Source organism: Sinocyclocheilus anshuiensis, unplaced genomic scaffold (assembly GCF_001515605.1).
Source record: "Sinocyclocheilus anshuiensis isolate Anshui unplaced genomic scaffold, SAMN03320099.WGS_v1.1 scaffold13, whole genome shotgun sequence".
Classification (NCBI taxonomy): Eukaryota; Metazoa; Chordata; class Actinopteri; order Cypriniformes; family Cyprinidae; genus Sinocyclocheilus; species Sinocyclocheilus anshuiensis.
The window spans coordinates 1,519,092-1,534,828 of NW_015538026.1; the positions used below are offsets into that span (position 1 = coordinate 1,519,092).

A 15,737-nucleotide genomic window follows, 5' to 3' on the forward strand; every position below is an offset into this window, starting at 1 on the left:
GGACCATGTGATATTTCAGTTTTTCTTTTTTAATAAATCTGCAAAAATGTCAACAATTCTGTGTTTTTCTGTCAATATGGGGTGCTGTGTGTACATTAATGAGGAAAAAAAATTAACTTAAATGATTTTAGCAAATGGCTGCAATATAACAAAGAGTGAAAAATTTAAGGGGGTCTGAATACTTTCCGTACCCATTGTATATATAAAGCTTTTTTTAACATTTCACAAATTACTTTTAAATACATGCTGTTAAAATGACAGTCATGAATATTTGGTCACTTTCTTTAAAACATTAATGTATCATCTTAGTTAATGTGATGAACTTGAGGGGAAACGACTGCATATTCACTAAAAATCGCTTTTGGAGTTGCTGATTAAAAGTCATTGCCAATTTGGCACAGAAAAGTGAAATTCTGAGAAAAGCACTAGCATTGCTTGTTTCTATATGCCATTTGCTTTGATATTTTATTTGTACAATGAAAATATGGCTTAAGTGTCCAAATAGGTTTTAGAGCTGCTGGAGCATATGAAGTGCACTTGCTAAGCAAAGCACAAATAGCTGAGGGTTTCACAATCATCAGTCTCACTGCAGAGGGGTCTTTGTTTTAAAGTTCAGTATAGTCCGTGTTCATTTCAGTCACACCTTTTTTTTTTTCATTTTACAGTATGCAGAGTGTAGATGGTGTGACTTTAAAGAATACAGAAGGGGGTTGTGGGTAAAAAGTTGACACTTGTCATTTTCCAATGCAGCTGCCCCCTCCTTCATTTCTTGTTTATTCTCATTCTTTGTCTTAAAACAACAAAAATGCCAAAAACTCCCTTGGCTGCAGCAGGGCATTAGTTCCAGGTGATGATGATGATGATGGGAGGATGACAGCATGGATTTCCATGCATCTTGCATGCAACTTTTCACTCGTTATGCTAATTAATATAATGCTTAATTAGTTAGATTGCTTAAATAAAATAGTATAATTTGCAGTAGTAGTCTCAGACTTTTGGATCCCAAAATCTGGAAATGATAAGTGTGTGCGTGTATAACATAGCAAACTAACTTTTTATTGTGATGGTCTTGCGGAAGGTCACAAACAGACAGTGGAGCGAAAAGATTATTGAATTTTTTTTGAATGATTCAAATCATTTTCCTTTGGTTTGTCCTTTCTCAGTTGTTCTTGTTTGTCAAGACTTGCAGAGGGTTTGCTGACGGGCTCCTATTTTTCTCCTCTCATGTTACCTCACCATTTATAGAAAATTTCCCCCATAAACCCCCATATTTCATATGACGCTAACTTGTTGTCTTTGAACTTAGTGAAGTTCAAAGAAGTGCTATGATTCAGATTTCTTTAATTAATTTTGGTTTGGCCTCATTTTGTATTGACATGTAATACTGCCTCTGTAACGTTTACTGATTGGTTTATTGTCACTGACTGAAGTCCCATGACTGCATGAGTAAAGAATACACTGATAGTCATTCATGTGTTCATATGTCTGTCTGTCTGTGTGATAGAGAGTATGGATGTCTGTGTTTGTATGAACAACAGTTAGTGGAGAGTATTTGTTCAGCAATGCATATGATTGTCCTCATCTACACAATTAATATTTGTAGAATATGCAAGTTTAATTTGATAGTAATTTGTAAGTAAGGCTCTGTATTTCTCATTGCTCTCACAGTGCTAGCATGCGGGAGGCCACAGGCAACAGCTGTGTATAAGGTATCAGAATACGCTCGGCGGTTTGGTGTGCCTGTCATCGCTGATGGGGGAATTCAGACAGTTGGTCACATTGCTAAAGCTCTTGCATTGGGAGCATCTACAGGTGAGTTATGAGTTAGATATAGGTTCATGAGATATGTACTAACGTCATAATTGAAGCTAAATTCTCTTATGCTTTTGGTTCCTGTGTCTCTCAGTAATGATGGGGTCATTGCTCGCTGCCACCTCTGAAGCACCTGGTGAATATTTCTTTTCGGATGGGATCCGTCTGAAGAAGTACAGAGGGATGGGCTCACTGGATGCCATGGACAAGAACTTGGGCTCACAGAGCAGATACTTCAGGTGTTACACACGCAAATAAATCCTTTCCCAAATACAAAACTGCACTTATTGCTCTTAGTTTCTGCTACAATTTAGCCACTAATTACAGGTTCCCATGTTTTTTTTAAACAGCTTCGCTATATGCTAGCTATTTCACAACTGCTTATATAGAGTAATGCTTGATGATATATAGATATATTTATGGAATAGTAGTTAAATGAGAATATGAAACATTAATAAAAGCTAATAGCAACAACAGCTTTTTGACTGAGAAAGTAAGTTCTACAGAATCTAAATTTAAACCATGTTCACTCTCTCAACCCCTCTGTCATCTCTCTCTGTCTCTTTTTTTCAGTGAGAGTGATAAGATTAAAGTAGCTCAGGGAGTTTCAGGGGCTGTTCAGGATAAAGGCTCCATCCATAAGTTTGTTCCATATCTTCTTGTTGGCATACAGCATTCCTGCCAAGACATCGGTGCAAAGAGCCTCACACAGCTGAGGTACACGCAATCGCACTAATTACTCGCATACCTGCAATTAAATGCATTCAAAGGCACAGTATAGCATTTCTGTGCCGGCAAACAAAATTGTAAAAAGTATGATTATTTCCAAAACAATCATTTCTTATTTTTGCAATTCTGTTTGATTCCTTTAGTGGGACTGAAATTATACACTGCACCTTTAGCCCAATAATGCATTGCTAAGACACAAACCCAATATTTACAGTATCTCACAGAAGTGAGTACACCCCTCACATTTTTGTAAATATTTTATTATATCTTTGCTACAATGTAAAGTAGTGAGTACAGCTTGTATAACAGTGTAAATTTGCTGTCCCCTCAAAGTAACTCAACACACAGCCATTAATGTCTAAACCGCTGGCCACAAAAGTAAGTACACCCCTAAGTGAAAATGTCCAAATTGGGCCCAAAGTGTCAATATTGCCATGAGGTGCCATGTTGAACTTCCAGTGACCAGTATTGAGAGACTGAGAGCGATAACACCAAATTGAACACACCTGCTCCCCATTCTCACCTGAGACCTTGTAACACTAATGAGTCACATGACACCGGGGAGAGAAAATGAAAATGTGAGGGGTGTACTCACTTCTGTGAGATACTGTATATGTTTGTTGTTAATTGGAGACAATTTGTCATTCTCAGGGCAATGATGTATTCTGGTGAACTGAGGTTTGAAAAGAGGACAATGTCAGCTCAGATGGAGGGTGGAGTACACAGTCTACACAGGTAGTTGAACATTTGTACACTTAGTCTGAAGATATTGTACACTACCGATCAACGGTTTGGGGTCAGTAAGAATAAAAAAACAAAACAATTGAAGACTGGAGTAATGGCTGCTGGAAATTCAGCTTTGCTGTCACAGGAATAAATTACATTTTAAATAAATTAACGTAGAAAATATTTATTTTAAATTGTAATATTCATTTTGATCAAATAAATAAATGTCATTGTGAGTGTAAGAGACTTCTTTCAAAAAGAAAATTTAAAATCTTTCTGAAACCACACTTTTGAATTGAGTAATGTACAATTTTTAACTTAAATAAAAAAAAAAAAATTAACTGACCTTTGTTCTTTCAGCTATGAGAAACGCCTGTTTTAAAGAAGACACTACAGATGCCAGTACATGCATAGCCAAATGCACATAAACCCCCATTAATGGACTTCCACACGTGCTTTTGCACAAACACACTGAGAACCTCAGCTTCCTCTTTCTCGTCTTCCCAGCCGCCTTTCCTCTTAGCGAGGAGAGAAATCGTGTGTGAATGTCTGTAAGCATATGCCAGTTTGTGTGAATGTGTGCGTTTGTGCGGAACGCATGCTGTTTGTATCAGATGCCTTACATGTCAAAAAAAATTGTTTTTGATTGTAATCATTTGACAACTTTTGTTGGAAAATATACATTTTTTTTGCCAGATATTTGTCTTGTCTTGATTAATAAAATACAAACATACCTGCATATGCATCATTATAAGCAATACACAGTCAACATTCTCTGTCCAGAGAAGCAAACAGGATGATTGAGTGCAGTGTATCTGTGTGAAACAGGAAGTGTTGTATTTTAATGGGATTTCTGTCAAGTTTGTTATAAAAAGAGAACTGACCGTTCAAGTTAGGCGCATGCGAGTACCTTCATAAAACTGTGCCTGTCATGTAAATTACAACATTTTTCACTTGCTTGTGTTTTTCATCATAAATTGGTTTTCAAATCCTGAATCTGTGGGTGTGTGGGTAGATGGCTGCTCAACATTGACATTGGTACGTTATTCCTCATTTTGCGAGTGTGTCTCAAGGGAACCAGCCTTCACCTCCAAAACTACCGGACTTTCCAAACAAGCGTTCACACATGCTCACTAATGGATCCACACCTGGACAGGTTGGGCTGAGAGCTCCAGGTGGCTCCTCATAAATGAAATATGATATTGGCCCATTAGTGAGCTCAGCCCAGCTGGGCCCAAATCTCTCAACGCTTTTATACACAGCAAAAATGAAATGACTGACAGATCTATATTACTGTGCAGCAATATTGCAATATTGAAAACTAGAACTTTTTTGATAAAAATATTTGAAGAATATGCATATATTTCATAATTTGAAAAAAAAAAAATATATATATATATTATTAAGAATAAATAACATATATTACACCTACAATCAAATGAGTGAATCAACCATAGTAGTTGAAGCACTTTTTGATGTAACAGACAAAGAAATATAAATTAAAAGAAAGAGATGGGAATTATCAGAAGAGAAAAGAGAAGGGAAAGACATTGAGATGTTTGGAGGGGGGAGGTTGTGGGCAGTCTAGTGAAGAAGTGAAAGTGAAAATGTTCCTCAGATTTCTGAGGAGGAAGTCAGTAGGTATAAATACAAGAACACTGACAAACTCGCACAAGCCAGGGAGCAGAGAGAGGGAGAGAGAGCGCAAGAAAGAGGAGGAATGACAGGAGCAGGTAACAGAATTATTCATCTCCTCTCGTTCATACCTGTCTGTTTTTATCTGTCACGTACAATGTGTCTCCTCTCTTGTCGTTTTCTTTCATTTATCTTCACCTATAGCTCCACTTGATTCTTTCATTTGTTAACTTGCCTTCTCTTTCGCAAGTAGATCGCACTGAAATGAAAAAATAATTATGGAAATGTACATTGATACAAACAGTCTCTCATTCATTTGTCTCATTCTGCTCATCTTTTCCTCGTTCATTTCACTGTGTTTGGCAAATATGAGAAAATAAAAAAAAGGACAGACAGTGAAAGATCAACTAGTCTTCACTAAAGTATTTACAAAGTGCCATCAAGGCTGTTGTTTCTAAAATTAAGCTTCATATTTCAGGCTAGTTCCTCCTTCATTTTACTTCATGTGACTTTCTTTAGTTAATTTTATATCCTGTTTAATCTCTCTTGTCATTTTGTCTTCATCTACCTTGCATAACCCCCCTTCTCCTTCTCTCCCTCCCTCTCTCTCTGCCCACTCTTCTCTGATAGGGAACAGGTTTTTCAAGACAAGTCTACAGATGAAACAAGATAAATAAACAAGTTTGATTCTTTTGCAGAGGCGCCAAACTTGTTTGTGTTAAAAGCTGTTTGAATGTTATTTCTTTTTCCTAATTTGATAAAAAAGTACACTTGATAAATGTAATTAGCTTGAAATTTCCATACGAAAAAAAAAATATTGGTGGATTTGTTTGTTTACAGAGTGTCTGTGAAAATGGCCACAGCAGTTTGGAAGGTAACGGAACCCATAATGCAGCTGTTTTCTTGATTGACAGCTGGCTATGGATTCCGTGCCCTTCCTCTCTTGCAGGAACTTGAAGATGAAAAAGTGTTGGGGGAATTCGGGAGTTGGCCTCATTCAGATATGATATTGTATGTGACTTTTACTTCTGTATTACTTGAAATGTATTTGAATATATCTACAATGTTATAGTTGAGTCAGAAATGTGTATGTGTGTATACGAGTTCTGATGTTGCTCTGGAATGACACGTTTTCTCCCGGATCGCCAGAAATATGTTTCGCCACCGGGAACTTCGTGTCAGCCAAGATTGGCATCACTTCCTGACAATCACAAATCTTCAGAATCTTCAGTATTCATTAATCAGTAAATCACATAATCTCTTACTAAAATGCTTCATCAGACATTCAAAATGTTGTCTCTGGAATTCTAAAATAAATTAAGAACATTTGTCATGCATCACTTGTCGACTTTTTTTTTTTTGTTTGTTTTTTAGGGCCTTTATCATCAAAACTCCTAAATGATTTTTTAGATCTACATGGAGAGGAATGATAGAGGTTTGTGTTTTCAATAGTTGAGTGATCTGAAGCAGGTTTTGGATGATTTTACACTGGCTAGAGGATATAAAGTGAAATCTTTGAGCCAATGTTGCTGTTTTAGTTGTTTTGGGAAGAGATCTAGATCTTACTGTCAACCATAACATGTGACATGTAATCTGGCCCAAGTTCAGCTCTTACAGTCAACTGTTACCTGCACCAAACAAAGCGGAAGTACTCAAATAAGCAACTGAACAACCAGCATTCAAATATGCCTCAGTATGACCAGATCTCATTTTGATATGCTTTTCTAAAGATAAATATATAAAACCATTTACAGATGGTGTCTTATTACTGTTCCATACGGAAATATTTTAGTATTATCATGTCAAACATTAAAAATATGTTGATGCTTTTTAAACTTGTTTATGCTGGAAACAATATTCCTGAGGCAGCCTACTTAAACATTAAATAGAATAAAAGGCTGGTTTATATTTATTTATTTTATATATATTTTATATATATCTATAAAAAAATTGCTCCATTTTATGGAGTTAAGGGAATTTTTGACCTTTAGTCACCAAAAAACTGAAGTATTCTGTTATCATTTACTCACCCTCGTTTTCTTTTCTTTTTAGAAAAGCAGAAATTAATAGCAGAATGTGCATGCTGCTGTTTTACATAAAATGAATGAAAATGTGTGACAGGCCTAGCTGTCAAGTAAGATTTGTAGTGAATACTTTAACGACGATAAATACTCTTTTCCTCACCCAAAGCTATCAAATGACTTTGTAATATAGCACAATAAATAGTCACGTAGGTTTAGAACCAGAAAATGAAAATAAGATGACATAACTTGCATTTTTGTGTGAACTACACATGAATATGTAAAATATCAGTGATAAGAAGAAAAGTAATCCATAGAATATCAAAATAATTGTCTATATTATTTAAAATAAAACGGCAGCTTCTGAACAAAACGTATTTTATCAAAAGAGCACTTTTACTTTCTGTTCTGTAATTGACAGGCCTGATTTTGCCACACTCAAAATGGCGCCTTTCAAAAGGTCGCAACCGGGAACTCGTGTTACAAGATAATATGCCCCCCTCTAACTAACCAGTGACATTTCTTAACGTTCCGGTCCCCATACATCTGTTTTGATTGGTGATCAATCGGAGCACAGCACCGCAGTGCTGTTACAGTCAGTCTCAGAGTTCAGGCACTAATAACAATGTCAACATATTGAGCTTAATTATGGAGGAAGCCGTGCCTTTCAGCATCGTGTCCACCGTCAAAGCGTTGAGCGGAGCGTTGCGGAGAGACGCTGAAAATGAAGCCGAGATCAGCCGCGAGCGAGAGAAGCTCTGGTTCAAGGAGAGCAGCGCCAAAAACCTGAGAAATCGTGACTTCTTGTCACCCAACACGGTTCTGACGATGTTGTACGCCGGTGGAGAGGTCAGTCTGAAACATGTACGTACATGTGCGTTATGAGCTCTTCCTGGCCTGCATTACTGACAGATGCGCTCTCGCGCTTCTCCACATGGGGATATTACGCATGGCTTGTTGGATATTTCAAGCATTTGCTTGGACGTGTGGTTATGCTTCGCGAAGTCACTGACACGGAATTGTCAGAATATAAGCCCGAGCTCTGCACAGACACGCAGGGCGCCAGCTAGACTGGCATCGACCAAACATTTGATGTAGTGTTGGGTCGTTCTTGAACGATTTGTTCATTTTGAACGAATTCACTAATTTGATGAACCCTGCGGTAGAAGTTGTTTAACTCCTCACTTGCCGTTAGATCTAGGTCAGAATATGCCAATATTAAAAACAACATGTAAGTTAGGCTATTAGGAGAACCGCAATGCCATAATCACGTCCTGATTTATTAACGTTACTGATTTATTACAGAGAAACCTTGTTTAGTTTGTGCTGTGTTAATTATTTATTGACTCAGGCGGTCAAAATGTCTTTTTAAGAGAAATCTCAGTTAACTGAATTGTCTTTTCGCGTCCCTGAAAAACAAAAGTGTTAATGACATTTTAAACAAAACGTTTTGCGTTACAAAACGTTTATGATAGTACGCATTAACAAACATACCTTCTTATGTTTTGTCGATGTCCAGTAGTCAACGAAAACTGCCCGAGCGGCGAACTGTTGCTATGGTTACCACATAAGTTCGCGCGCATCTATTTAGCGCCCTCTATTTTCTAATCTTGTGTGGTTACTGAATTGATGCTTGAAAACGTTGTTGCAACATATACACTTATAAATTATGTGAAATATGTGATTGTAAAAATTAAATTAGTTAAAAAAATGTATGTGTACAAATTAAAACATACTTTTGACACTCTTTGTGGGAGTTAAATATTTTTTGATGCAGCCTTCTGTTGGTAGATCTGAACGACATGCATGTCCATAGAATTAAAAAAGCATTTCGGTAAAATTTCGTTGGCAAAAAAGCAAAACTCACACTGAAGTACTCTCAAATCAATCAGCTTTCTGTTGGTCAATGCAGCAGATTCGTATGACCAACCTGAACATGAGTGAAATCTGCATGGGGAACTTTTTCACCCTCATGCGAAACACCAGATCTTGAGGGTTTCTTTTTAAATGACTGGATATTGCCTGTAAAATTTCACCAAACAACGGCGAATGTGACCTCACCTCAAGTTCTCATAGTTGGCTTAAAACCGTAAATTGCAATTGGCTTTTCTCCCCTATTCTGGTGAAACAGTTTCTCAAACTAGAAGAATTGTAGGGCGGGACTTCATTTTGTCAATCGGGAATTGATTGGATCGCTGGATCATTGTCATTTGCTAATGGCTGTGATCTCATGTGAGTGACAGGTTGCTGAAAGGGAGGGATTATTGTCCTGCCTTTATGCATCAGAGAAGAGATGTCATTGTGAGGGGGAGGGGACAATGTTTTTGATTAAAGATATTATTTGACAAAAAAAAAATAGTAATGTGCAAAGATAAATCAATCTAAATGCAATATTTTAATTTGACAAAAATAAGAATTGTCGATTTTGATTTCGTTGTGACTTGAAAATGTAATCTTCGCATTCATGTTGATTTTGTGCATTGTTTCAAATCACTTTATACCATTTTCAACAAAAGTTTGGATTTAATGAGAAAGTGTCCTTGGGCAACTACACTAAATATATAAATTGTTACACTAAATACACGTGTGTAATTTTCATGGTTGTGTGTGTGTTTTCAGGTTCCCTCTGATGTTCTCAGTGGTGTTCGCTCTCTTCATGGCAGCGGTGTATTGCCGATAGGAGCCACTGAAGTGACAGCAGAGGGCCTGCACGTGTGTGTGGATCGCTGTGCAGCATTTAAAGGTGTTTTATGTGGAATAACGCCATATCTGAGACCTGCTGCCCAGAGACAGGGCTGTATCCTCATCAACTGTCCTGCCCTCCACACCAAACAAACCATACCATCTCCGGATACACTAGCTCTGGGGCAGCTACGGACCGTTCTCATTGCTGACCACCACGGGGCACATCTCAGAAGACAAGGGTGTGTGCTTTGACTTTTATGATATTGGCATAAATTTTGTCTCCAAAAGGACAGATTAATCAACTCTTTCTTTATTCCGTTTAGGTACACTGTGTCCTTTTGTCCAGCCTTGCCACAGGACAGTGACATTGTCAACTTTCTGAAAACACTAGGCATCTATTGGCCAACAGTGCCTGTCAGCTGGACCAATGAGGACAGGGAGGAGAAGATGAAAAAGGCTTTAGAGAACTCAACCTACAGAGACAGAGCGATAGATAGGGGGAAAAGGAGAAGCAGAGGAGAGGAAATAGAGGGAGAGAAAAGAGGGATAAAAGAGGAAGTTAGGATAAACCTTAAACAAGTGGTACAGGACGGGAACGTTCAGGGATATGATCCCACTCTTGGCTCTTGCACAGGTGAGCTGTAGTGTGTTTATTAGGAATCTAATGGGTTAAATTCCTCATGGTTTGGTTTATATACAAGATTTGTGTCTGTTTGGTCAGTAAATGTCATTATTAGGGTTGCATGAGTAGAATGTTTGATGTTGAGATTTTAATTGCATTTTATTTTATGAATATTTTAACCCTGTCATCAGCCAGTACAGTTCCAGTTGCTGATGTTTATTTTTTAAACAAGACATTTGTTATTTATTCCTTTTTTTTTTCTTTTACGCCATAATGCACCACATTATGATGCATTAAAATGCACCACACTGTAAATTTAACTAGGAATGCACAATATATTGGTATGATATAGGTTATTGTCTATTTATTATATTTTTAATTTATTATTATTATTATTTTATCACTGTAAGTCAACATTGGAAATTTAATTGTGCTTTATTATTTCATCCATTATTTGCCTTTAGACTTTTGCCATGATCTAATATTCACTTAAAATTGATTTAATGACACTGTTAAATATATTTTTATGTAAATGTATGCATTTTTCAAAACTGAAAGCTATATGTTGTTATGATTGATTTTAGTTTGTAGTATTTTATTTTTAATTTAATAGACAAAGTTGTATAGAATTCCAGCCAATTAATCAGTTATTGGCATTAACATGAAAATAATGATCTCATCAGTAGTAATTATTTTAATACCAATGCATCACTAAATTCGTCCACAATGCCTGAGATGAGACATGTCAGCACTTAACGAAACATATAGAAGTTGTGCAGGAAATTATGGTTACTGCACAAAAGCATCTCTGGTGAGCTTTTAGATGTGATTTGTCACAAACTAACATTGTGAAGAATAAAATGTTGAAAAGGAACATGTGATGAGAAATGATGAAATGATGAGATGAACTGGACCGCACTGAGCCATGGCAACCAGATTTTTTACAAGGACTGCTTTACTCCTATAGTGTTTCAGTGATAAACTATTGGATAGCCTTAGTTTTCTTCTGTATTATACATAAGTCAGTAATTTCTCTATTTTCAGTGCAGAGAGAATCTTTGTGTCATCTGGCCCAGCTGGACAGTGCAACTGCAGATCTCCCTGTGAGTCAAAAGTACCCTCTGTCTGCTTTACATTACAGTGAGTTGCCATATTTTAGTTGGACGTAATGGATTTCTCTATTTCAGGTCTCTACGGCAACAGTCCTGCATGTCACTTCCTGTCAGGATGAGTTTCGTCAGCAACAAACAGCCATGTTGTGGAGAGCGGCGGGTGCAACAGCAGCGCAGGTTTTACACTCTGTCCCCACAGACACATTTGCCCATCAGCTGTTTCAGCATGCTTTACATATTAAACAATTGCTTTCTGTTTTGTATTTGCTATTTCCTGTAACAGGAACTTTTGGTTGAACCGATCAAAGGACTCATTCTTTTATTTATTTATTTTTTCCTAAAGTAGCCAGTAGGTTTTAGTTATATCAAAGCTATTAACCATGCTATGAACCATGATTTGGTACATCCTAATTAGTAGCATCTGGAAATGGGCAGGGGTCACGCTAATTTAGAGAGCACTTCATTGGATCTGATCAATATTTATTCTCCACTTCCTGGAAGAGCAAGTTTGTAAAACTGTATGCGTAAAAGTGTATATAACTGTTTTAGGTGTAAAGTAGCATATTGATGGCATAAAATCTAAAAGACATTAAAGGAAACCCATAATAAGTCATAATAAGTTGTAAAAAGTCTTTACAGCAATATCAAGCCATTGTAATACTCCCAAATGGATGAATACACAATTTTCAGCTCAGATGGTGCACATTTGGACATGACTACATTTTAGACAATCTCTGCTGGAAAATGAATGAATGAATAAATAAATGAATAATTGCTTTCTTCCTCTGTATTAGAGATTGGTGATTTGTGGTCCTGTTAAAACTCTTGGCATTCAGATGAATGCAGCTCAGTATCTTCAGTAAGGCAAAACTTTAGAACAGCAACTCTCTGTCAACTCTATTTAATGCTTTATCAACTCTATAAATCATTCTTACAAGACTTCAGTCTATAAGTCTGATGACTACAGTGGTACATGTTTGGCTGTGTATTTCTGTAGGTTAAGAAAAGCTCAGATGAAAGAGGCCTCAGAAACGAAGTATGGAGACCAAGTTGAAGGTGTGTTTATCTGTGCAGTCTTAAAAGTTAATTTTACAGCCATATTGTGATGCATGTTAATGCCAGATGTAAACTCTCCTTAAACTCTTTTAGGTCAGACATGGGATGACATCATTAGAGTCATGACCTCGGCTACCGTGAGGTTTGAACTGCTGTCCACAGTGCACACAAGTCCGGTGAGTGTATTTGCATGTGTGTTTGTGTGTAGAATATATTTTCCTGCATCAGAGATGATTGACAGCTCTCTTTCAGGTGACCTTAGATGTTCAGCGGGACAGTGGTGTGTCCACAAAGGGCCCCAGGGGTGGAGTCTTTGTCATGTATAACTGTGCTCGTCTTCACACACTTTTCAGCAGCTACGAGAAAGGGGTGGAGCAAGGTAACACACACATACACAAACACTGTAGTGTTCTTGACTTATGAATCATGTTCCAAGCAGTATTATCAAGACAGTAGTCATGGAGAAGTTGTTTTTTAAAGCGTATGACTACACCCACATTTGAACAATTTGATGTTGTATATATGTTTAAAATGTAACTTTATTAGACAGTTTTTTACTGCTAGTTACTATTCTAAACTTAGGTAATAGAAAAGCAGTGAAAGAGATTGTCTGTGCTCTGTGACAATGTAAAAATGCACAGAAAAAATACAGAAGTGAAAGTGACGTGACATGTGGCCAAGTATGGTTACCCATACTAGGAATTAGTGCTCTGCGTTTAACCCATCCTAAGTGCACACACACACCGTGAACACACACCCGGAGCAGTGGGCAGCCATTTATGCTGCGGCGCCCGGGGAGCAGTTGGGGGTTCGGTGCCTTGCTCAAGGGCACCTCAGTCGTGGTATTGAAGGTACCACTCCCCCCACCTACAATTCCTGCCGGACTTGAGACTCGAACTCGCAACCTTTGGGTTACAAGTCCGACTCTCTAACCATTAGGCCACGACTTCCTAGATGTAGAACAGAGGTGTGGTATTCCCATCTTTCTCCATTGAGCCTTTTGATTAACGGCATGTTAAATAGTAATGTAACAGGAAAATATTGTGTCCATTTGTGAAATAATATCCATGTCTATTTTGAAATATGTAGGTCTTTATCCTGAAATCCCTGAAGGCGCAGAGCTGGACTTTTCTGCCCTAAAAGAGGAGGTAAAGCAATATGTAACTAACATGCCTTAATGATCCTCTTTTTGCTAAAAGTCTTATTTGTTGCGTCCTTATTCAAGTATTCTTCAGTTGCTATGAATAAAAACATATGCCAAATGTATTCAAACAAGCTCTGTTTTGTGTTTAGTGGTATAGAAAGTTTGTTTTAAGTTGTTATATTTCATTGTCTTTAGGGGGAGTGGCTTCTTCTCTTCAATTACCTCATTCCATTCTCTGAGCTGCTGGACCAATCAGGACAGATCCTATGGCATGAAGGGGGTACAGCCAGAGTTAATTTAAGGACTGAACAGGTACTTTAAAAAAAAAAAAGGAAAAAAAATGTTTTGTTTTGTCAGATGGATTTTGTAATGTGGTTTTGATTTTAAGGCAATTCCTAGTAATCTCAGCCAGTCAAATCTCTTCTTCTATCTGCTGTCTTGGCTTCATTAATACAGCCATCCATTACTGAAATGTGTGTGTTTTGTTTGTCTTGTCAGGTGTGCAGATTCTTGGTGTCTCTCAGTAAAGATTTTAGCTCCTACTACAACAGAGTCCACGTCCTTGGGGTAAGACATTATGCATCTGTGTGGTTGTTCATGAATCAGTGATTTAATGTGTATTTTGCATATTTGTGTGTATCAGCATTAACAGTAATTTATGTAATTAAACAAGTTCAGGGCCATTCACTTTCTGATCCTTCTTTTTCTTTCTTTCTTTCTTTCTCTCTCTCTCTCTCTTTCTTTAGGAGCCCCTGCCTCATCTTTTTAATCAGATGTTTTGTCGTTTATTGTTGCTGAGAGCATTAAGAGAACTTTACCACAGCGCCCTGGACTCCCTTAATCTTCCCCCAATTCCCCAACTATAGCATCTCCTCTGCAGACATTATACACCAACAGCCACAAACTCTCTCCCTTAACAGCCAGCACTCTTCCATTTTTCTCAGCTATTACACTTTAGATACGTTCCTCATAGCCATAATTGCCTGACCATCTAGTCTGAATAGTCCAATAGTCCTCTTGCTCTTAAAAAACCCTAACCTAACCCTAACCCTAACTGAAATGCACTACACAAGGCAGTTTGGACCCCACTAAATCTGTCACTATTCAACCCTTTCATCCAATAAATTCTATTTAGTCTGAGAATTCGCCCCTACCAATGTCAAAAGAAGTTGCTTTCTTTCACAGTGAATTTAAATTCCCCTGCACCATATCCATAGATTCTGACCTCCTGCATGAATATGTATTCTGTGTAATAATGTTTAATTGGTGTAAGTGCCCAGCTCTATTTGTTCAACTCTGAACACATATTGACAGTGTAGCACATTTGTTCTCACAGTCTGATAGATGCACATGCAATAAAGTATCTGTCACCACTGTTTCTTATTAGGAATCATGTCAGCGTGGTTGGCGATCATATGGCATTGTTGAAATGTCATGATCTGGGATGCTACTTCCTTTAATATAAATATAGTCTTATCTGTACCAAATATAAAGTCTTAATTCTCGAGTTTCCCCCAGTGTCCCTCACTGTTTATGCCACTCAAAGTGTACAGGTGTACTACTGAGATTCCTCGTGTGCCATATGGTTGAGATGCGTTGGTACTCTCACTTTTCATAGATCTGTGCCATACGCCACACAGTATTCAAAGCCCTGAGAGTACTAAACACGTTTATTGTGACTGTGTAACATTCTCACAATTGAAAGTTTTTGATAGTGGTGATTTCACTCAATGTATTTAAAAACCAGCAACCCGCAGAGACTTCATAATTAAAAGAGTGTCTGCTTCAACCTCTGGACTGGCTGTTTTTCAAGTGTGCAAATGTTTGACTATCTATCCGTACACAAGTCTTATGTATTTTAGCGAGACTTAACAGTTAGGGTTATTAGTTAATGCATTAGGTAACCAACTATTTTTTTTTTTACTTAATTCGTTAATCTAGTTTGTTTATTTATTCATATTTGTTCATAGTACATCAACTAATGTTAATTTTATACAATGTTTTTGTATATGATAGATTTGTGTTAGATATAAACATTATTAATAAATGCTGTAATTGTATTAGCAATTGCATTAACTGTTATTAATGAATAGGATATTGTAAAGTTTTGACACTTCAGTCATTCAAAAAAAAAAAAAAAACTTATGTTAACAGATTTGCCCCATGAAACTGATTTTAAGGCACTTCTTTTTTTT

The 15,737-nt window shown here is 37.2% G+C and overlaps 2 protein-coding genes across 4 annotated transcripts in view; both read left to right on the top strand.

Moving 5' to 3' along the window:
• LOC107679445 (inosine-5'-monophosphate dehydrogenase 2-like) overlaps positions 1-4,168 on the top strand; it is a 10,481-nt gene extending 6,313 nt beyond the window's left edge. Inside the window, exons 11-15 of one of the 2 annotated variants that reach the window (XM_016474993.1) lie at positions 1,669-1,812; positions 1,907-2,051; positions 2,386-2,529; positions 3,193-3,276; positions 3,628-4,168. In XM_016474993.1, the coding sequence (XP_016330479.1) occupies positions 1,669-1,812; positions 1,907-2,051; positions 2,386-2,529; positions 3,193-3,276; positions 3,628-3,649 (539 nt within the window). In that variant the 3' untranslated portion in view covers positions 3,650-4,168. The remainder of the gene's footprint in view (positions 1-1,668; positions 1,813-1,906; positions 2,052-2,385; positions 2,530-3,192; positions 3,277-3,627) is intronic. The other variant, XM_016474999.1, reaches the window with a different exon arrangement.
• A 3,170-nt stretch (positions 4,169-7,338) lies between these two features.
• LOC107679429 (DALR anticodon-binding domain-containing protein 3-like) lies at positions 7,339-15,331 on the top strand. Of its 2 annotated transcripts, none has more exons than XM_016474975.1 (13): positions 7,339-7,787; positions 9,543-9,847; positions 9,932-10,242; positions 11,275-11,333; positions 11,418-11,519; positions 12,137-12,201; positions 12,340-12,398; positions 12,492-12,574; positions 12,651-12,777; positions 13,488-13,546; positions 13,738-13,854; positions 14,041-14,109; positions 14,289-15,331. In XM_016474975.1, exons 1-13 carry the CDS (start codon positions 7,572-7,574, stop codon positions 14,406-14,408), a joined length of 1,692 nt encoding a protein of 563 aa, XP_016330461.1. In that variant the 5' UTR covers positions 7,339-7,571; the 3' UTR covers positions 14,409-15,331. The 2 variants fall into 2 exon arrangements, with proteins under 2 accessions (XP_016330461.1, XP_016330468.1); XM_016474982.1 differs by having other exon boundaries at positions 7,339-7,772.
• Positions 15,332-15,737: the final 406 nt, after the last annotated feature.

Bases quoted from the DNA above. Each gene is read 5' to 3' on its own strand.
- LOC107679429 (XM_016474975.1), top strand. From the start codon at position 7,572: ATGGAGGAAGCCGTGCCTTTCAGCATCGTGTCCACCGTCAAAGCGTTG. The intron at 12,399-12,491 runs GTGTGTTTATCT...AAACTCTTTTAG, and splicing joins GTATGGAGACCAAGTTGAAG to GTCAGACATGGGATGACATC. The intron at 12,575-12,650 runs GTGAGTGTATTT...GCTCTCTTTCAG, and splicing joins CCACAGTGCACACAAGTCCG to GTGACCTTAGATGTTCAGCG.